General features: G+C 43.8%; 1 protein-coding gene across 13 annotated transcripts in view; it reads left to right on the top strand.

Annotated features, from left to right (window-relative positions):
- Nucleotides 1–23,045, top strand: part of ADGRL3 (adhesion G protein-coupled receptor L3) — a 491,811-nt gene that overhangs the window by 409,798 nt on the left and 58,968 nt on the right. For 12 of the 13 annotated variants that reach the window (XR_010027766.1, XM_063156653.1, XM_063156645.1 and 9 more), the window contains 6 exons: nt 3,560–3,743; nt 4,563–4,685; nt 6,838–7,046; nt 7,734–7,910; nt 17,293–17,502; nt 18,003–18,223. Coding sequence is in view for 12 of the 13 variants with exons in the window: in XM_063156653.1 (XP_063012723.1) it covers nt 3,560–3,743; nt 4,563–4,685; nt 6,838–7,046; nt 7,734–7,910; nt 17,293–17,502; nt 18,003–18,223 (1,124 nt within the window). In the remaining variant the exon portion in view is untranslated. The remainder of the gene's footprint in view (nt 1–3,559; nt 3,744–4,562; nt 4,686–6,837; nt 7,047–7,733; nt 7,911–17,292; nt 17,503–18,002; nt 18,224–23,045) is intronic. The other variant, XM_063156644.1, reaches the window with a different exon arrangement.

The following is a 23,045-nucleotide window of genomic DNA, read 5'->3' as shown; positions in this document are numbered from 1 at the left end:
TGTCTACTCTTTAAGTCCAAGTAATCACAGCATTGGTTTGGTGCTGTGCTGTGTGTGGTGTTGAGGTATGTTTGAGCTCCAAGCCCTGCATTTTATTTTGCAAGAAGCTCAGATGAGTTGCATTTGGAAGAGAGATGAGGCAGAGGAAGAGCAGAAAACCACGGGAGATGTAGTTCTTTAGCTTGGGAAGCAAGGACAGGGTCTTCAATCAAGGTCATTCAGCATCCTGTAACAGATGTTTGGTTCTTTATGGATGGGTTTGGTCTCTTGTGGTTTTGTGTGAAATGGAGATAATTCTTGAGGTAGTTTCTTCTACTTTCAATGGGGAAAGAGAAACTGGACAGTATCTGGGCTCCCTACTTGGCTGCACATTAAATGCTAGAAGTGGGGTGAGATGAAACTAGGTCAGAACTTTCCCTCTGAAAGTCCCACCTTTATCAGGATCCCCAGGGATCTCAGGTAAAACCTATCAAGCCATCAGCTCCCAAGCCACTCCTATCCCATGCCTTCTGCATTTGGAAGGTTCTCTCTCAGGGCTAAACCTCCTCCAGCTGGTCACTGAGAGGTTTTCCTGGAAGTTTGGCACAGCTGTTTCTTCTATGCTGGAGCTTCATCAGACCACAGTCAATGGACCAGGTGCCAAACCCTTGTAAATCACAAAGGCCCAGCTTAAATGTAAAGATACAGGCCTATCCTTGTCATGTGTGCCTGCTTTCCCACAGCTCCCACTCCCCTGCCCAACTTTTCCCAGTTGGCATCTCTGTCTCACAAGGCACTGTTGCTATAACAGCTGTTTTGTTTCATTTAAACACCTACCTCAGCTCCTGTCCAAAATGCAAACATTTCATTAGCACCTCATCTCCTTGGCTTCAGCCCACAGCACTCGGCCATAATGAAGTGCTGCACTCAGAAATATAATGTGGGGAACACTTGATTAATGCACTGAGACAGGTGAGGGGAATGACCCTCTGGGAAAAGCTGGGGACTAAATTAATCTCGGATGTAATGCCAACAAAGACAGTCTACCAGCTTTGCTCAGATGCATGGCAAGGATGTGACCCAAAGTCCTTGGAAATCTTCCTGGAGCTTTTGTGTTTGACCCCAGACCCAAAGTGATGTGAAGTGGCTGGTTTCAGGTTATCACTTCCAGAGGATGGATGCTCAGCATTGTGTGGGGAGCGCACATGGTGCAGGAAGCGGCACATTAGGGTTAATTGGTGTTCTCTCTCAAACTTGCATGCACACATATGTGCACATGTAAAACAAAAAAACCTAATGCATTAGATAAAATAGTTTTTTCTGAGGTAAGGTCTTTGCAGCAGATGTTTCACTGTAATGCAAATATTTCAGCATCTGTTTCATATTCTGATGAATAGACATTACCTTTCTGTCCAGAGCCAGGAGCTGGATCTGCTACAAAGACATTTTCCACCATTCAGATATTGATAAAAGTGTGCAGGATGTTGTTTTAGCAGAGAATTTAAGACAATGGTAGGAGCTGAGCTAAATGGAGGTAAGGCAAATTGTGTGATAACATTGAAAGGGGAGAAAAATCCTCATTTTCTGCTTTCCAGGAATAAAAGGTCTTTACACCATGTTGTGTAGAAGCTGCACCACAAAATAATCAAGCTTTTTGGCCACTGGGAAAGAACACCACCTTTTTTTTGCCTGTGAAGAGATAAGCTACCATAATATACTACAGAATTTTATTAAGAGCTGCAGAGATCAGGCTTCCAAACTCTAAAACACAGAAAAATATCAGATTTAAATGCCATGGATTTTTCTATTTCTTCTTGACTACTAATTTTAACCTGCTTGTTGCAAGTGCATAGCAAATGTGTTAAGATAATTTTTAGACTATTCAGGAAAATCAGTTTAATAATCAGTTTAAAAAATTGCTTTATGCTTATCAAGTTCCATTTAAGACCAAATGAGTGTGTTGTTCTGTTTATGGTATAGGAGAGGTTTGGCATAAGAACAAATGAGTTAATTGACCATGAATAAATGTAACAGTGAAAGTAGAAGCTTTGTGCTGTCAGAGGAGCCCAATTATGGTGCAGTCTCCCAACAGGAAACCTGATGGTGTGAGAAACCTTCCATACTCAAAGAAGGTACCTTTGCTGGGATTAAAAGCACCAATAGTGGCAGTTCTAGCTGCCTTTTTTCTCCTCGAACCTTGCTGTAATTGAAATGCTTGTTAAGGTCATGTGGATATAGCAATAAATTCTAGTTTGATGTGATCATATCCTCCCGTTGCTCATTTGCACCTGACCATGACTGGTGAGTGAGTCAGGATTCTCTGTGCCACGTGTTGCCATTGTGGCCCTCCTCCTGAGGGCTCTGATGGAGAATGGTCTGTGCCACAGCTTCTTTCCACCCATGGGTTTAGCAACAGTATCAGGAATAAATAATGAAGTATTCCCGTGACAGTGAGCCCATGGGGCACACTTTAGGCTTGGAAAATGCTGAAGTCCCATGGGACTGTCATCAGCTTGCAGAGCAGAGGTGTGGGTTTGATGCCTATGTGCTCAGCATAAAGAAAATCATTACAAACAGCAATTGAATGGGAGGTTGATTTCTGCAGTCAGCCTTAGCTGGCTGTGGAGGTGTTTCTCTGTGGGGTAGGCCTGCCTGGTGACTAGACCCTAACCAGCTGAAGAAAGCATGATCAAAGTAGCTTATTTTTTATCCTTTTCCTCTGCACAATCATTTCTATCAACTGGTACAGCTGGTCTCATTAAAAAATGTTCACTGAAAAGGGGTTGAGTCAGCTATGGTTAGTAAGGAAGCAGAGGACTTAGGTGGAGAAAAGCCTTTGGTTTGGGTAAATTCTACTGCAGTAATTTTGCAGTTATGAGACCAGTGCAGTTTTGTGTGATCCTGTGTGTGCATCCAGATTAACCTGTGGGAAGTTATCCATGGGAGAGCTCTTTGTGTGGCAGCCCAGGGCAGAAGGTGCACTGTAGGAGGGACTGAAGCACTTTCCGCAGGGCTGGCTCCTTCCTGAATGCAGTGATTTGAGATGTAGTGTCTTATCTAAATCTCTACGGGCACCTGCTGCTGCTGCTCTGGATGAAGTGGTGTAACTCTGTGTCTTCATGGCTGCCTGCCAGAGGTTTTGTGCTGGGAAATATTTGAGGGAGCGTAGCCTTTGCAGATACCAAACACCTTCCTGGCGTGCCCCAGCCCTGCTCTTAAGTTCTGGTGCTGAGATAGGTTTTTCCTGCATTTTTCCTTAACCGTCATCTTCCTCCTACCCCTCCTTCCCCACCTGCCCTAATTCCTCCTTTTTCCAATCCCAGAGCTGATGATTATGGAAGCAGAAAAGCACCATTCCCAGCCTGCATTTATAATAATATCAGTATTTCCTCCCTGTCCCATCTGATGGTATAAAAGTTGTCCTGCTCCATTGCAGGCTTCCCTAATGGGTGGGAGAAGGAGATGCTGTCATCCCCCTGTAAACTGATGTGTGTGGAGGATGGGACTGAGCATATGTCGGAGGTCTGTGGTGCTTTGGGTTTGCTGGAGCCCTTTCTCACTCCATCCCCCTGCCTTGCAGGCCATGGTGGAGACGGTGAACAACCTCCTGCAGCCTCAGGCTCTGAATGCGTGGAGGGACCTGAACGCGAGCGAGCAGCAGCGCGCGGCCACCAAGCTGCTGGACACGGTGGAGGACAGCGCCTTCGTGCTGGCTGACAACCTGCTGAAGACAGACATCGTCCGGGAGAACACTGACAACATCCGTAAGGGGCAGATCCCATCAGTACCGGGAGCAGACAGTGGAAGAGTAAAGGCTGTGAAGCCTGGCTTTGGTTTGGTCCCTAGATTAATTGGAGAGCGATTCGTTAGATATGTCTTGGGCCTCTGTCTGAAGGACTTCAAAGTCTTTCCAAAAGAGCCTAAAGGAGTAAGGCAGCTCTCTACCCTTGAAATCCCATGGAAAATGAGCGTCTGACCTGTCTTTATTACTGCCGGCTTTGTGGGTATAATCTGTGCTAGAGCAACGAGAGCAGAGCTTCACAGGGGGATTGTTCATCGTAAGGCAATTGTATTTCATTTCATACAAATTTGCGTCTTTATTCAGCTGATTGTTGATTTTAATTAAAAAACAAGCATGATGGAAAGCACCAGCACTCCCACTGTGCATATGTAAAATGAGAACAACTCTTCTTTCTATTTCCATGAATACAGATCCTGAGGGCTGATAACATTTACAGAAAGTACCAATCGCCAGTGGCAAAGAACTAGTATTCTCAGATTTTCATTTTAACTGTTGTCCTTAATATCCTGAGGTTCTTGTTTACAAGAACCGGTTGTCTTTTGTCTTCCACAGAGAGTAGAATTTATTTGTGCGCCTTTTTTTTTTTAATTAAATTTAAAACTTCTTCAGGGCAAAGATTTAAAAAGAAATAGGAGCCCAAACACATTCTAGCACGCAGCATTGTAAGTTAATTCCCCTCCTCTCAGCTGGTCTGGAACACCATTTTGTAGCTTTGAAATATCGTGTTGAAGATCATTTCGGCAGAGATTTTTTTCTTAGTGTCTGTCTCTCCTGCACACAGAGCTGGAAGTTGCGAGACTGAGCACAGATGGGAATCTGGAGGATCTGAAGTTTCCCCAGAACATGGGCCATGGAAGCGCCATTCAGCTGTCAGCAAATACCTTGAAGCAAAATGGTCGAAATGGTAGGTCTGGCACCTCAGGCCACTCCAGCCTCATGAGGCAGCCATGCCTTAGGCATTGTTTTGTGTTTAACCATTATAAGTAAAGTATTAATTGCTGTGTTAATATTTAAATTAACAGTGGTGTCATTTGCTCATGCCCTTGAGCAAGTTACGTTGGCTGACTAGGAATGTATTCTATTGATAAGTGATTCACAGCCTTCAAGAGTGTTTTGTGATGGTAAAAATGCATCAGATCCTCAAATTAGGGGGCTTCTGGGGCACAGTGCTGAATCCAGAGAAGTGCTTTTAAGTGCTGATTTCTGCAGTAGGAGGCTTCAGATGGGATAAGAGGCTCATTTGAGTAAACTGCTTCACAGCAGGGCACCATACAAATATCTGGAAAAGTACAGGGAAGAAACAATGGTAGGAAATATCATAATGAGCCAACATGGCAGAAAAGGTTGATTAACTGTTATGAGTCTAAATCTTTAGTGCCTTTCTGTATCTTATGAACCTCCTGGTGCAGCATAAATTTTAGATGATGTTATATGCGAACAGTCTTCATCCTGCCAAGCCGTTTATTTCCAGATCAGGAGTTTGACCAGACACGTTTGTTGATCTCTACAGCCTCAGTGCAGACCAACCTTAAACTCCTAGGCTTCTGTTGGTGGGCCCAACATGGTCTTGTTTCTGAGTTGCTTTAAAATGTAATCTATGTGCAGGGGACAACACTCATATATACAGGTTTTGGTCACTGCAGGCAAAACACAGAATCATAGAATGGCTTGGGTTGGAAGAGACCTTTAAGATCATCTGGTTCCAACCCCCTTGCCATGAGCAGAGACACTTTCCACTAGATTAAGTTGTTCAAGCCCCATCCAACCTGGCCTTGAGCACTTCCAGGCATGGGGCATTCCGAGCCTCTCTGGGCAATCTGTGCCAGTGCTTAACCTTCCTCTGTGTAAAGCAAAAAACCATGGAATGATAGGGCAGCATTACAACCAGACCAGATGTGTTAAAATGTCTGAACATAAAAATTTTAGACAAAGTTCAGTCTGATGGTTCAGACACAAAGTCTTGCCATTGTCTTGCTTGCACATAGGAATGGAGGAGAAGTACCTCTTTTAGAGGCAGTTTAAAACTCAAGATGTGTAGCAAAACTCCAACAGGGCAGGACTTTGCTATTTGTTGTCAACAATGAAAGGAAAGTTTTGTATTTCGAGACACAGTATCACTGGAGTTCTGTTCAAAGCAGAACCCCATCAATTTTCACCAGCTTGACACATGCCCAGAGGTCACCAAAGAGCTACAAATGGAATTATCATAAAAGGATTTAGGCTGGGAGGAACCTTTGGAGTCATCAGTGTCTCACCTTCCTCAGATGCTGTGGTGATTCATATAGAAACAAAAACATACCTCTCCACAACTAATACATATGAAGGTAAACTAATCACATTCCATTCTTATTTATAGGCTGTGAAATAATGTGCAAAGCAGAAGCCAAACTGGATGGTTTCAGTTAAAAACAGTTGGCTGGTAGACTCAGATTTCTGCAGGCTCTCTAATGGTGTTTTTCTGATTATCTGATTACCAAATTAAGAGAATAGATATATTTTTAAATGAAATGTCTGAAATTTTGTTTTACCTGTCAAATGAGATTGGAATTCTGTTGGAATGGTTTTGATTTCTTCTTCCAGATTTGTCCCTACATTTTCCTGAGATAGTCTTAATTTATTACCAGACTAAATTATAGTTTTATACTGCATCTGTGCAACATGTTAGCTTGAAACATGTTTCCCAGGTATATCCAGGAGAATAAAGTGATGTCAGGTGGGAAATGGACCACCTGGCCTCTTTTTTTCTGAAGCCAGTTACACCTCCTGATGCCAAAAATAAGCCCACCTTCCCTGTCTGTCTTCCGCTCATCTGTTTGCTTATAAAAGTTTCTTTTGGAAGAAGGAGCTCTGCCCTTCTTATCCAAGAACTGCTTGCTGCACCTCTTGGTGCTCACTTGAATTGGCAAGAGATGGGTTTTCATATGCCACATCCTGGTCCTTTCACATTTTCTCAGTGCAGTTTTGAAGTTGGTTAAGAGAAAAGATTTGCAGTGTGAAAAACAAAAAGCCACCCCAGTGACTCAACCTGGCTGTCTAACCTCTTACCTCTCTTCTAGGTGAGATCAGGGTGGCTTTTGTGCTGTACAACAACCTGGGCACCTATCTCTCCACGGAGAATGCCAGCATGAAGTTGGGAACAGAAGCAATGTCGACCAATCACTCCGTCATTGTCAACTCCCCTGTCATCACAGCAGCAATAAATAAGGAGTTCAGCAATAAGGTTTACCTGGCTGATCCTGTGGTGTTTACTGTCAAGCACATCAAGGTGTGTGAGTTCAGAAAGCACTTCTCTTTTTTTTTTTTTTTTTTTGTTTCTGAAATGAAATGATGCAAAAGTTGGCTGCTGTGAGGCCCCCAGCAGTCCTTGATTAGATTTTGAATTATACTTTTGTTCCTTTGCACTTTGTGTTATTTATGGAGAAGGTGTCTCTTACATTGCATTAAATAGAAGTAAAGAAAGTGTCTCCTTTGAGCTGATGCCCATTGCTCGGTTGCTGACACGCATCATTCTGTAATTAAAAACTACCAATAAATTAGAATAGACCATAATATTATTTTATCATGGTGGCAGAGGATGTTAGAAGGAAGTGGAATTACAGTGAAAGAGGACAGCTAGTCCTCCTGCTAGCCAAGCTCGGTCATTGCAGAAGTTGATTGCTTAAAGCAATTAATTTCTCTGCTCTGCAATGCAAATGAAGCAGTCTGGTTTTGAAGAGCTGGATTTAGTCAATGTCTGAAATTAATCAAGAACAAAGAAGTAAGTTTGCATTAGCAAAGAGTGCAGCAACAATTTAACTTTCTCTGGTATTGGCAAGTAATACTTGACGAATAAACCACTGCTAATTGTTTATCTAAAATTAAAGGGTGAGAGTTACAAAGAGCCTCAGTAGTGCATTTAGAAATCTCTGAGACCCTATCATTGTTACTGCATTTATTAATTTCTTCCTTGCAGCAGTCAGAAGAAAATTTTAACCCAAACTGTTCATTCTGGAGCTACACAAAGCGTACAATGACAGGGTATTGGTCCACCCAGGGCTGTCGCCTCCTGACAACTAACAAGACACACACCACGTGCTCCTGCAACCACCTCACCAACTTTGCAGTCCTGATGGCACATGTGGAAGTTAAGGTAGGCATTGCACATTCCCAGGCTGATGCCTATGCACTGGGCAGGAAAAGTGGTCAATGTATGGCACCATTTTGTTACTACTATGGAGCTGAGCAGGGAAGTTGCTGTGTGACAGTAACTCTGAAAGTAGAAACCATCTGGTGTAAGTCTTCTTTCTGCTCTGTGGTGAAACAGAAAATAGTCACGCCAATGCAAAGCCTGTCTTGCGCTCTTGGCATGGGCAGCTCTGAGCTGGGGATAGTGAGTGAGCAAGTTTAGCTGTTGCTATGTTTTTTGCTAACTAGTACAGAACATCTCCTGGCTGGGTTCTTTCTCATAGGGTCCTCCCTGTGTCACCAGGGAGTAGCAACATGGGGGACAGAAGTGTGCAGTCCGTCTCATGAGGTGCAAGGTTGGGTGTCCTGCTGGTGGCAGCTGTAGATACACTGCCACAAGTGTTTGTGTGAGGTGCATGTGTGGAGCCAACAGTGTTTTCCTCCTTCCAGCTGAGGGGAAAATACATTGTCTGCATCTCACTGTGTGACAGAGAGATGCAGGGTGTGACAGATGAGAGGGAAGCCTCTGATACCATCCTGTGTAGACTGGGCATCTACTTGAGGCCAGTACATGACTAGCTGGTTCCCTTGCGTGCATTTATGTCTATGGTGTAAATCTGCTTTTCACGTGACTAACCCCACTGAAGCTAAAGAAGTTGATCCTGGAGGTAGATGTTCCTTGTGGTAGCAGTGGTTTTGGGACCAAAGCACACATTTGGGATTTTACTCAAGAAGAGGAGAATGGATGAGATGATCCTCCATTTCCTGAGCTGCCTTGGCTGTCTTTGGTTGAGTCTAAACTGCTGGAAAAAGAAGAGAAGGCCCTGATGCCCAAAAGATTTTGGCCTAGTCATTTTCTTTATTGTGGTGTCTCCATTTCATGTGCCTGGCACAGCAGCAAAATCCAAAGCTCTGATCTAGATATGGAACTGGCATCTTCCATGCAGGCAGAACTTTCCAGATTCACTTCCATAACCAGCATAACCACAAAAGCTGTTATGGTTTTAAAACTGCTTTTTCTCAAGTAGTCTTCCCCTGTCACTGCTTTGTGTATTTCTGTTCCACTTAATAATCTGAAGAGGAATGTGAAGAGCTGCAATAAAATATGTATTAAATAAGCACCATATATGACAAAAGTTCTGCAAAAAAATAACTGGGAGCCTGGGGGCACATTTCACACAACAACTGGGTCCAGCTGAGATGGGCAGGATATATCTGTTGCTCCTGCAAGTTGTGGTAACCACTTCATTCTGCTGGAGTCAGTCCTAGTCCAGGAAATATGCCATTAAATGTTTGTGCCATTGTCTTGGGAGATGCCTGAAGAAAAGGCCTATTCAGAGCACATATTTACAGCTTAATAGCATTCTGCAGCCCAGGTCTGGTTTTGCCAATTCCCTACAACTGCTTGAATTTTCATAAGAAATGTGTGTTTGGCTCATTATCACCCACCTGGAATTAACAGATATGCCTGAGTCACTGAAGTCAGGGGTTGCAGCTGGGAAGTGCCGACAGCAATCCGCTCCACTGGTGTGAATGGGGGCGATCCCTGCTGCGTGGTGCAGATACAGCCCAGTGCTCAACAAGCCTCCTCTCAGACTGCAAATGGGTCAGCCTTGTCTGCACTTCCATCCAAACCTCGTGAGACAAGTAGAGCTGCTGTTATCTCAGCTTGCAGGAAAAATATGTAAGACCCTTCCTCGCCCATGTTCATCCTGCAGGTTGGAAAGAGCTGCAGCTGGAAGATTCCCGAGTGCCAAGCCAGTGTGCTATTAGCTAGTGGCTGTTCCTGGGTGTTAACAACTGCCCTCAAGACTTTCAGGTCATGTTTTATCATTTGGCTGCAGCCAAAGTACCATTGCTGTAGAGCCAAATTGGCTCCACTGTGTTGACACCGATACAACCGGACAGCTTCCTGGCATGTCCACCTCAGTGATCATCCTGGCCTGAGGGCAAAGGCAGGGCAGGGTTTCCTCCCACATAACACAGGCCCATATTTCAGATGTAAATATGCAGACATTTGCAACTTGTCCTGCCAGCTGCTTGTCACCTTGCTCTTCCTGGTGGCACGGTCTCGCTCCATGGTGGAGGTGACCATGTGGCTCTTGGCACGGAAGGTGGCTTATGTGACATTGCTTATGCCATTGTAATGAGTTGATTTTAAAGTCTTGGCAGCACAGTATCTGCTAGTTTGGAATAGTGGAGGTTTAAAAATAAATGGGGATTGTTGTCATTCATTGCCTCATAGATATGCTTTTGAGCCATTTTTTAATCTTGTGGCTGGTTCAAAAAGGCATTCCTCAGTCATTCCATGACCTGTTAGTCTTCTTGGAGGTGGAATGATCCTTGGGGAAATGACGTAGTGTGTTTCTGCAAGACCTCTTAGACCAGTGTTCTGGCAATGACCAGGATCTCTCACAATAATTAATAATATTCTGGGAGTTTTGCAACAGAAACAGTTTTCTCCCATGATTGAGATTTGTAGTTTCCTTACTTCAATTGTTTGAATTTTTGGATCCATAGGGAAGATCCTTTGCCTTTAAGAGTATCCACAGCACCCTGCCTAATGAGACTGAAAACTGGGCATCATGGGGAGCAGACATCATAGTCCTGCTAATCAAAAACCAGCACCAGTTTGACAAGTGTCACATCTGCTCGTGAATGATGTCCCTGCCTGGTAACATGGCACAAGAGCCTGTTCTCCAGAGGGGGTCTCGGTGGCCGCTCTGGGAGTTCTGGGCTGAGGTGTAATTATTAGCAGAGTGTGTGTGGCAAGGTGGAGCTGCAAGGTAGCGTGGCTGAGGAGAGGTGATTGATGGCCATCTGGCTCTGCAGGGCGAAAAAGCAATATGTCTTTGTGCAAAGGGACAGAAAATGCCACCAGCTGACCATGGCAGCAGGGATTTATTGGTGTGCTTGAAGAGTAGGAGTTGCTGGAATCAATTCTGGTCTGACTAGGACAGTAGCTGATTAAGAGGAGAATTTAATTTGAAGATGCTTTCTGCCTGTTAAAATAAGTTGGGCTCAGAGTTTCTTATTCACCCACTGGAGTAAAATAACAGCATCCAAGACCAAGAGCTGGCTGTGTACACAAGCAGGATGCATAACTGCTGGGAAGAGCAGTGGACCCTCACCTGCAGGTCCCCCTCCAGCCACTGAAAAAAAAATGTGGTGGCTCCCATGCTGTGGAACAAATCCCATCGTTAAATAAGCCATCCTACCTATGTAATTGCTGTAGAATTATTCAAAATTTACAAGTTGTTTTTCATAAGCTTGTGCTTTGCATCATACTAATTATAGCAGATGCATCTTAAATGTGTCATGGGAAAATTATGCAGCCAGAAAACAAGTTCAGAGCTGGTGGGAAAATGCAATTAAAAAAAACACCCAAACCAGAATAAGCAAAGGTGCCCCCAGGGTAGATAAATGTTGCTTATCAGTATGTAGTGAGTGCCAAATCTTACTCTTCTTTTTAAATACAAAGAGAAAGGAGGAAAAAAAGAAAGGTGTTTTACTGTTGCAATTAATAGGAAAGTTTCAGGTGTTTTTCTTTACCACAAAAAGGTTACACTGAGCTAATTATTTTGGAAGTGGAAGGATAAGGCAAGCTGAGGAGAGAAAGGAATAGAAATATATGAAGTCTGAGTGGAATGTAGCAGTCCATTGCCTAAAGCAGCAGAGGAGCAGGCTGGAGTTATTGCAGGCTGATCCTGTGTTCTGAACTTCATGTAGCTCACACTGGCAAGTGCTAAGCCTTGATCTGTGTCTTGCTGCACCCTTCCCTTCTGACCAAGAGCAGGGTGAATGTGAGGACCAAAGCAAAGGTAGTGGTCGTGCTGTGGTGGAACCACATCCCAGCTGTCCCTTGGCCCTGGGCTGAGTTGGACCATTGCTGTGACAGCAGAAGCTGATGACACTGTGACCAGACTTTTTCCAGAAACTCACATTTCTGGCAGCTTGGCTGGGTGGATGTCTACACCATGTTTGGCACAACTTCTGTAGCTCATTTCTTGGGTTGGGATGCCATGTGAGTAATCAGAGCTGCCTAAATCCAGCCATCATGGGAGAGCAGCATGATGGATGCAATTATTATTCCTAAGCCTCACCTCCTCTCCGCGACTGAATCTGACCTTAGCTGGCTCTCAGTTGCAGTGGGGTTGGTGAGTACAGGGGAAATAGTGGGCTCTTGCCGCATGTTGTGTCTGCAGTAGTGTCTGTGACACATGGTTAGGTGAGGTCTGTTCCCATTTCTTTATGCACACCTGTCCCCATACAGCTGTGTTCTGGTCACAGAGGTTTCTAGGACTTAGAATGGCTGCTGCTTCTGGCAGTCGCTGAAAGGCTGTTCCATTTCTGGGGAGAAGTTTGTGGGAGAGAGTTCTGCTAGGAGGACTTCATCTTGCTGAGGAGGGTAGAAGAGGAGTAAGCTCATCTGTGTTGCCCATGCAGAACATGAAGGCAGCTTCACGGACTAAGGCAAGGAGAGAAAAGATGACTAAACCGCCTTGTAGGAACGCTCAGGGATCTGAGCCTTGTTGTGAATGGCCAAAGTCAGAAGACATTAATATTGCACAGAGGCTTCAGGTGGGAATTTTGCTCTCTTTATTCCTGGGTTAGGACCCGGTGGTGCCAATGATCACATCACATTTGCAGAGAGCAGAGGGAATGTGCACCAGGTCCATGGGTGCTGTATTCACTGTGGAGCACAGCTGCCTACCTCCCTGGGTGCATCCTTGGGGAAGATGGAGAGGATGAGTGCTAAAGCAAAGGGATCCCCTCAGCTCGTCGTCCTCTTGGCCACAGAAGGGAAAAATCTCCCTTGAAGCCTCTCATGCTTTCATAGCCATAGCAGGGGATGCCTTTAGCCAGCTCGGCTGCACTTCAGGAATCCTTGGGGTTTCCTCCCAGTCCATGTACCCCAGCTTGGTGCTTTTGACACATCTACAAAACCATCTGCCTCTTCAGTAACCCTTTGCCCATAGCCAGCAAAGCATTACAGCCAGGTCATAGCAGTAAATCCTCTCACCACCAGAGATGGGGCAAAAAGGGCAGAGAGACCCTGCATGCCTCCAAAGACCTACAAATCCAAGAAGCATCATCAGAAATGCACAGAAGTTCAAACTTGTCCCACTTGGGTTTCTTCCCAGCCCAGCACTCTGCCAGCTCCCACCAGGCACAGAGCGGTCATATTTGAGCTAGTTTGATGACATTGTGTTTTTATTTACTGCTTGCTTATTCTTCCATCCCCAAAGATATTACTTCTCCCATTCCTGGAAGGACAGATTAGGCAAAGGAATGTGTCCTTTGCTGCTGGCAGCTTGGTTTGGCTGCTGTTTTTTTCTGCTGATGTTTTTAATAAGGGAGGAAATGGCTGTTCATCTCAGGGAGAGCCATTCTGTCATAAGCTGACATTCCCTGGGATTTGTTTTTATTAGCTCAGCTGTGGTGTACAGACACTGCCAGAGCTGCTCATTGATTTTCCCAGCCTGGATAATATTGGGGCTGCCTGCTCACCCTGCTGTGGTTGCTACCAGTGTTCCTGTTACTCCTCCTGCACAAATCCCTGTCAGCACTCTCCTCCTACTGCTCTAAGCCCCGCTGGAAAAAAAACAGGTCTTTATCCCAAAGCCAGAGACATCTCTTTTCACTGGGCTTTGCATTTTCTAAATCATAAATGTAAAAAACATACTTAGTATAGAAACCCTGTCACTGACGTGTGTTGTTTTTTGTAAAGAACAACTTAATAAGTTGTTCCTGTGCTAAAAATGTGTGTCACCCTATTCTGTGAAGTGAGTGTAGCTCAGTGGTAACAAACCTCAGTGTCTTGCATGCTATGCCATGTAGCTCCAGTTTGGAGAGCCATGATGCGTTTGGACAAGGAGTTGTTTGGTTGATGCTGTCAGGAATTGTCTCTTGGACTGATGTCTGGTATTTATCATGGGCTCTGCTGGTTGCCCAAGTATTTGGGAGGATCATTGAGAAGCAAGAGGTGACTGTAGTCAATACACTGGTGGTCTCAGATGTATGTTGGATGCTTTAGAGACCCTAGGGCTTTCATTGTGCTGGAAAGATATTCCTAGGGATCTTCTGGGAATGGCAGATCCCAGAGGGTCATGATCAGAGGCACAGAGTCCACTTGGACCTGAGCAGGGAGCTCAGACTGGATGACCCCACTGGTGGTCCCTTCCAACCTTCACCATGCTGTGACTCAGTGGTTAGCATGCACATCTGAGCTGTTTTATCCTCAGTCAAGGAGTTTTGAACTGTGCTGGACAGGTAAAGAGAAAATTTGCTCTTCTTGCATTTTTCTGTGGTTGAGAACAGGCTTGAAGGCTGAGACCTACATACAAAATCTTGGTGTGCCCTGTATCATATTTAACCCTGGAACTCCATATACCACCTGTGTAAGCCAGGTTATGCTGCTTCTTGTTTGTCACACAGCGATCAGGTGATGGCAAGGAAAATCTCATGGCACTGGGAGAGGTTACCACTGTTGTTCCCTTTCCCATATTATTCCAATTGATATAACAGTGCTGAAATTTACAGGTTTTAGTCTCCAGCAAAAGGCAAGTTGCCTTTTGTTGTACTTGCTGGTGTACAAGCTCTGGATGTGCCTGCCCTGAGGGAGCAGTTGGCACTGCCATGGGAAGGATGCCAGTGCTTATCAAGTGTTCCCTGATCCATTTGCTCTGCAGTAGCACCTGAAACTGGCATCTCAAACAGGCTGGAGTGTACCCAGCCTTTAAAATTCAGCTCACTTCTTCTCTTGGACTTTACTAGAAAAGGTACAAATTCATAATTTTTCCCCCTGAGGGGTTTTTAAATTGCTCTTGTTCCCAGTTCATTGTTATCATTCCTTTCTGTTTGTTCTTCTGTGAGTTTGCTGAGTTTGGGGAGGGAGTTTGTAATTATGGAGAAGTTGTTTTTATGGTTGTTTCCCAGCACTCCAGGGATGAGTGTTGCCTACATAAAATCAGTATTATCTTTACGATTAATATTAAAAAGAAAAGCAGTAAGAGTGATAATAGTAATAATAATAATGATACAGCAATGAAGCATATTTACTGCTAAGCATGGTGAGCTTCTTGGGCAAGCAGCCCTTCCCTGAAGAAAGCACAGAACCTAGATGGTGGGATCTCTCTCCAAGAGCAAAACCACCTTTAATTCCTGCATCATGTCTTAAATTCAGCAGAGTTGTGGTATTGTGATAAGAGGTGCAGGAGCTGGGACCTGTGAGAGAAGAAGCCCTTGGAGAATTTTCCCTGCACCATGCTAAATTTGTCTTGGGATGGATGAATCTGGCCCCATCTGGGTGGGGTGTGTGCATCTGGCCAAAGTCTGCCTGGTTTCTTTCTCCCTGCATCCACCTGCATTAGCTGCCTTCTCCAAGAGCTCTTGGTCCATTCAGCCTGGCAGGCCAATCTAATCAGACGAGGGTTTGTTCAGGGAGATGTTCTCGTGCCATCCCCCTGCAGCCTCAGACAAAAGAAAGAATGATTTGCAAGGTGCAAGGTTTGCATTAACATTTTTCCGCAGAGTTAAGAGGGATGGATGATCTGGAATGACACTGAGATAAAGCAATGCGCAGCTGCCTGGGAAATGATGTGCTTCATCTTGTCAGGTTTCTGGGCGCTGCTGGATGAGCTGGCTGGAATAGGCATTTCTGTCATAAGCCATAGAAAGCACACAATGATTTCTTGTCTCCCCATTGGACTTGTGACCTCTAGTTCCTTAGGTATTGGACATAGTTGGAAAGAGATGCAAGGGGGTTTGGGCAAAGGAGCCCTCCATCTCTCTACCTCCAAGTCTTCCTGGAGACAAAACTTCCTGCATGGAAGGGATGGAGCAGAGAATCACTCCCCATCTTTCCTTATCATTTGATGCCTTTCACTCATGCTGGTAAAGCCAAAGAGCTGAAAGGTTTGAGATGTTTCTTGCATGTGCCAACATAGCAGAGTGCATATCGAGAAAGGCCTGACATTTGATGCAACTTTATCATTGGCAAGCAGGCAAAGAAAGTGGATAAATTAATCACCTTTTCCCTCCATCTGTCATAAGCTTTTATCCTATGGAGAGAAAAATGTTTCCACTTTGCCCTGGCTTTTTGAAGTGTGACACTATTGTGTTTGCCAGCCTACATAATGCCCAAGTCATCAAAATGCCAGAAATGGTGGGGAATGTGGTTACCATTTATAACACAACCTGGTGGATCACAAAGCTGGGCTTTGAGCTACTTTGGTCTTTGTGAAATGCCCCCAGAGATTTCCAGCCAGTCTGTTCCCGAGGTCATTGACTCTAACTACTTACCCAAGCAGTTTTCTCATGGCTCATCATGTATTCCTTGTGTTTTATTTACATTTTGTTAAGTAATTACATCTATAATTTCACCACATCTGGTGGAAACTTGGGGAATTACGGACGAGTTTAACAGCCTGAATAGGGAAGTGCAATGCTCTCACCAGGAAGGTCTCATCATGTGCCTCCTCCTTCCATGAGGGACATGCAATGTAAGCTCAGGAGCAATGCAGCAGTGTTTTGTCAGCAGGGCCAAGGTTCACCTATCCTGACTCTCATAAAACTTTGTTGCCTAGTTTTGCACTGGCTTTGTTTGCATGGCTTTGAAGTACATCCATGTTAAAAGTTCATCACAGGGAATCAGTCACTTGCCAGGCTGTCTTAAAATCACTGTTCTGTTACAGTTTAAAAGCAAATTCGTGTTAAAAGGTCTGTCTTTTTTTTTCTGGGTAATGTTCTCTGGATCAATCTGACTTCCCAGGAGTTCTAAAATATAACTCCAGGGTTTGAAAAAGAAAAATCAAACTTCCTTTCTCCTTCCCCTGTGGAAAAAGAAAAAAAATTTAAGCAATCTCTTTCTTTCCAAAGCCTCTGAGCTCATACATCTCTGAACATTTTAAGAGAGTCTTTTTTCACTGTTGGCAAATGGTTGTAATGGACTTGCACTTGTTGGACATGATGTTGTTAGCATGAAATGCTTTTTTACACTTGAATCACTCTGTTCAGTGGTTCTGTATACTGGGTGTCCAGGCACTCCTTTGCCATGCTTGTGCAAGATTGAGTCGCACGCAAGACTAGCCCTGATATCTCAGTATTTTCATCAACACCATTATGCTTCTGCAAGGTTTTGGGGTCTGAGTCTGTTCAGGGCACCTGCAGCTTGCAAGATGCTTTGGAGTCTGTGTTCCAGGTTGCAGCTTTCTTGCTGCAGGGTTCAAGTTTAGGTGTATTTAATCTTTTTGCTACTCATGCCTTGTACCACAGACAACCTCACTCTGTGTGCATTAGAAGTCATGCATCATGCACCTGATGAGATTTTTTTGTTTTACCTTCAGCACAGCGATGCAGTCCACGACCTGCTCCTGGACTTCATCACATGGGTTGGCATCCTGCTTTCCCTGGTCTGCCTCCTGATCTGCATCTTCACCTTCTGCTTCTTCCGTGGGCTGCAGAGCGACCGCAACACGATTCACAAGAACTTGTGCATCAGCCTCTTCGTGGCTGAGCTCCTCTTCCTCATCGGCATCAACCGGACTGACCAGCCGGTAAGAGACAAAGCACTTTCTGCTTCTGTCACAGGCTCTTGTCTCAGTGCATCTGCTGTGTCTGACCAGTGAAAAACATTCCAGCACTGTCTTCATGCCATGCACGAGTCCTCAAAGGGCTGGGCCCCTAGTTAATAACTGGGATTCACATGCTGATGCCTGCTGTGATTTCAGGGGCTGTATGTTGTTGCTTGTCAATGTGTGTGTATGTTTAATAAGCAGGTTGTAAAAATGAGCTTATACTGTGTACATCTTCATCTGCTTATTTGCATGAATGTGTACGTGCTTGCCTTTGTATCTTTTAGTATCACTTATATATGCTTGTACTATTTTAAAACAATTCACACATATTTCCCAAGTGTAAAAAAGTTCTTCCTTTGGAGAGGGAAGATAAGAACACCCTCATTTTTATTAAGCCTCCAAGTGAGAGTACTCCTGACTGTTGCATTAATTAATCATGCTACAAACACCTTTCCTTGCTCTTTTCAATCCTCATGCAGATTGCCTGTGCTGTCTTCGCTGCCCTCCTGCACTTCTTCTTCCTGGCAGCTTTCACCTGGATGTTCCTGGAGGGTGTGCAGCTGTACATCATGCTGGTGGAGGTGTTTGAGAGCGAGCACTCCCGGAGGAAGTATTTCTACTTGGTGGGGTACGGCATGCCTGCGCTGATTGTGGCCGTGTCGGCAGCAGTGGACTACCGGAGCTACGGCACAGACAAAGTGTGAGTGACCGTGGCTTTGCCTGGACCTGCTCAGGAGAGGTGGGAGTGGGAGCAACAAATGGACATGGGGAGCCCAGAGGAGTTGTTCAGGCAGAAGAACTCAGCCAGGAGGCGTGCCTTGCCTTATCTCTGTGTTTCTTGCAGGACAAATTCCACGCTATGAAATGATTTGCAAAGGTATTTTCTAGGGAAGTCAGTAGAGGAAAATTTTTTCACATCATTGCATAACATCAGCAGAGGTCACTGTCCCTAGTTTCAGTTTGGTACTATATCAGCAAGATCCTCCTTCTCTAACCAAAGAGTATTTAATATTTGGATGAAGATACTGCTTTCTTCCTCTTTTTTTAAAACCATTCTATCAAATTAACAGAGCCTGCAGGCAAAATAGGTGGTGACTATGGAATGCATTAGGCTCTTTGCAAATCAGAGCAGCTATATCATTTATCATTACAAGTATTCTTAAGTGTTTTCAACATTGCTGAAGCTGATATGAAAGCACAAGTTAGATTATCATGCAACACTTTTGAATGGAAAACAAGGGAAAGATTGAATGTTTGATTCTCTTTGCCATCTTTGCTACAATAGGATTAACAGTGTGTTTTTATTGACCTTTTTTTTTTCTTCCCTTTCAGTCAGTCTGCCTTTCCAGTCTCACTTTAACTGAGTTAAGGGCTCAATATGAAGGCATATATAGTAAAGAGCCATTGTTGGTTCTGAAGCTCTTTTTTGGCATAGATCGGGTCAGGCCATGGCAGCATTTGGTTTTCTGTTAGGTTCAACAGCAGATTTTTTGCCTGAAACCTTATTTGTATATATGAGCCTTTATTTTTTGAAAAAGCAGATCTGTAGAGCAGTGGAACTGCTCATGATCCATTACCATACCAGCAGGCAAGCTTGGCTCCCAGATGGATATTTGTGTTGTGTTCCTCCCATGAGTAGGAGAGCAGCGACCTGAATTTGTATAAATGTCACACTTCATGGAAAGGAAAGGAAATCTCCTACAGATAAGGGTAGGAGGGTGTAAGTTTTTTAGGATCTCTACCAATTTATCCAAAGTAGTTTGACTGACTTTTACAGGCCTAGAGGGCAAAGAATAGGTAACACAACAGCTGATTGCCATTTCTGAAGGAGATTTTCCATCAGTTGCCGCCTGCTTCCTGCCCCAACATGCTCTTCTATTCACTCCCCCTCTTGAGCATTATATAAGCACCTATTAAATCAGGTATGGAAACAGTTTACCTTGTCCCTTTAGGCAAATTTATTCTTAACTATGGTGTTCCTGTGGAGGACATAGCTCTTCACAGTGTCCTACATCGGGCACGTGGAGCCTCAAACCTATTTCAGTAGTCGGGAAAGGACAGCACATCTGCCATTGCTGGAGCACTGTCCTAACCTGTCCAGTTTACAGTGTAGTATTTTGTGGCTACTTTCCACACTGTTCACCCTTTGGCTTTTGCAAATAGACCTTGGTTGCCAAAATATTTCCATGGCATGGAAGGTGCAGGCAGAAAGTTTGGCTGAAATTCCCTGAAGGCGAACACTTCGCTATCTTGGCATTGAAGAGGCAGCAGTCCTGTGTGTGTGCCAATAAAATATGTCTCCCTCAGCACAGCACTAAGTGGTATTTTAAATGATTAAACATGTATATATAATATTTTGCAAATAAATATTTACTGAGATTTGCAAATCTAAAATATTTATTTATAATTTTTAATTCCAGAATGTACAATTTTATCACGTTCTCACAGAGGAAAATAAAAACCATACAATATGTTTTGTATAACTATCATGCTCCATCTGGTTGATGGATGATGATGTATTTTTCAGTATAATGTTATTAGAAGGGTAGAACTGATTAGAATTTGTAGTGAACTATATGCCAGGCATGCATAATTTGATTGCAAGAAGTTGCTTGGTTTTGCCAGGTTTTGTAAAACATCCTCTGGAATATATTACTTGCCTCCCTCCATTATTTACTGCATTTGTTTAAGCAGGACTTATGGAGCTGTTAGTGTTATTTGTTTTTTGCCTGGCATTTGGTGCCACCATTCATACATCTCAGAATGATTTGCTTAAACACGCAGTCTAGGGTTTTCTTGATTTCATTTTCCTTTCTAAATCCAGCCCTCCTGTAACACATTCCCAGATTACATAGCCAGGAACAGGCAGTTGTTCCTCCCTCTGTTGCTTTACTCATCACTTGTTGCTTGTGATTTTCTTGAAGCATCCCATGTCCTATTATTCATATTGGCATTTTGGAGTAGCTACTTCATAAAGATATTCTTATACACTTATAATTAATTCAAGGATAGGGATTGATCCTTTTCCTAGTTCTTTGTGTTTGTTTGCTTGTTTGTTTTTTTGTTTGTTTTACAACAGTTCAAACCCCTTATATTAGGAGATTAATTTGCTTTTGTGACTAAGCAGCAGCAAAAATTCCCTTGAAAGATCATCCCATTCAGGCTAGCTCAACTGTGTTTGAGATAAATCAGAAATGTTGCATCTCACCTTATTCTGATTCTGATCTCTTAAATGAAGATGAAAAGCAGGAAACCCCACTGTAGATAGTGTGGTTCCCCCACATTGCCAAAGAGATTCTGGCAGTGCTCTCATAAACTTCCAGGTTACTATTTCTTGCAGGCCATATCTTCAGCTGCTGGGACTGAAATGGCCACAGCTCAAGTTAGGCTGCAAAAGAGAAGATACTGGTATTGTACTTAAAATAAATAAATTAAAAGATAAATAATTTGCCTTATCCCATGTGTTAATCAAGTCCATCCATTTCCTCAATGGATATGATGTCAAGAGTCATGGTGGGCAATGCTGCAAAATGCAAAGAAAATAGTATAGAAAATAGTATTTGCATTTGTAGTTAGTGTTTGAAAATAACTTGCATCTAAAATTCAGTAAAAGCTCAATTATGGCTTTAGCAGCCTTTGAGAAGACTTATGCTAGAAGCAGGCCATCCCAAATCAGCAGCAAGAAACTATTCCATATTTCCATACTTCCCTGGGTTTTATATCAAAGCCTCTCACAAATTGAAGAGGAAAGCAGCTACGCTTTGAGTTGTTCAATATATTTTAGAAACTTGTAGGTATATTCATTCACTGGTGATCAAATCCATCATGGCAGGGATCTCTCTTTTGTCTCTGCCCCCTTCTTCCCCGCTTTTGGAATGCTATAAAGCAGGATATACATGGTAAGCAATCCAGCTGTCAGAAAGCAAAATGAAAGCCCTGTGTATGTACACAGCCTCCGAGTCCATCAGCCAGGCGCCAACATTTCATGCATGTAAATGCTGCTCAGAAAATAGCATCTAACAATGTGCTCTGTCTTGGGTGGCTCCACTGAACTTGTTTTATTTGCAGTGCTGCTGCCAGCATTTGGAGGAGGAAGCGTGAGCTATGTGGATGCTGAACTCCATTAAGCAGAACCTATATTGCACCCTTGAAAGGCATGTCTGGTGCATGCATATCCCATTGCTGCACCCTGACAAGGAGGCTGTACAGCCACATGAAACAAACCACTGAGCTCCCATGAACAACATGATATGTTTAGGGCTCTTCAAATTTTATGGTCCAATGGCAGCTAATGATTGTTTATTGGTTATATTTAATGCACACCGGGGATAGTTTAGTATTTGATTTCTCTTCATGCAGAAAATAGAGTAAACTCTTTGTAGTCTTTATTACTTGGGCAAAGCCTTAGGTGAATATTGTGAGTTGCCACTGCAGAAAAGGAGGAAATTAAAAAGTAAAGGAGAGCAGTGCCACAGAGCTTGTCACGAGAAGTGAATGCATTGGGGTGACTCCTAGAAGAAGCAGTGGGGTTTTGAGCAGTATTCCCTACATATGCACATTTCCTGATAATCCCTTGCCTTGCACTGAGCCCTGAAGGCTCAGTGTTTGCTCAGTGGCAGCACAGCCTAAACTCGTGATGTGGCAAGTCCATGCTCACAGCGCAGCTGCTTGTGGAGGGTCACAAGTAACTCAGCAGCCCAAGATTAGCAACTCTGGGAAGTGAGTTGCCTGATTGCTTCCTTGTTTGGAGGAGCTCATTTATGCAGCTCATTGTGCGTGTGGGTTTTTGTCTTCTAAGGCAAGAAAAGCTCAGTGTGGTACTTGTCTGATTAGCAATTTACAGCTCCACAACGCAATTGGCGGGATGCCTGTGTTTTGATGTTTTTGGTCTTAATTTGCATTTTTAATGAGGTATGACTTAAACAGGTTCAGAGTTTCATCTCTTCCTGATGACCACCAAGAACCCCATTTCTTTTTAAGTCCCCCAAGGCTGAGTATTGTACACAGTTTCATAGAAAGGCAAATTTTCCATTCAAACAAATAAAAAATGACATTGCATTCTTTGAAGTGTGCAGAGAGGCCTAAAAAAGCCTTCTCTGTTTCTCACAAGCTGTGCTTCATCTTAGGTGAAGGCATCTCTCCTAGGGCTCCTTTTGCTCCATACCTGGCCCCCGCTTACCCTGATGGCAGGACCTGGTTCCTCTGCTGTTTCTCATCCACAACATCCTCAGTTGTTTTCTACAAATGAAGAGACAGATATTTTAGGGGAGTGGGGTGGAAAATTTCATTCTTTTTGCTGTCTGGAAAAGGTACCAGTTGCTTTGCTGTTCTTTGCTGAGCCTGGCACAGCTTTTTGCTCATTCTGTATTTCAGCTTTCCCTGGTTTTCCCCATGTCCCAATCTATATGCATTCAAAACCAGCTGCACCAGATGTGACTGAAGGGTGATCGCCGTGCTTCAAGAAGTAAAGAGAGGGTTTATGTTTTTCCTCTTCCCCAAACTGTCCAAGATCCAGGTCACTC

Source organism: Melospiza melodia, chromosome 5 (genome assembly GCF_035770615.1).
Source record: "Melospiza melodia melodia isolate bMelMel2 chromosome 5, bMelMel2.pri, whole genome shotgun sequence".
Lineage (NCBI taxonomy): Eukaryota > Metazoa > Chordata > Aves > Passeriformes > Passerellidae > Melospiza > Melospiza melodia.
The sequence above is the reverse complement of the archived record's forward strand: the minus strand, read 5'-3'. Positions and strand labels throughout refer to the sequence as shown.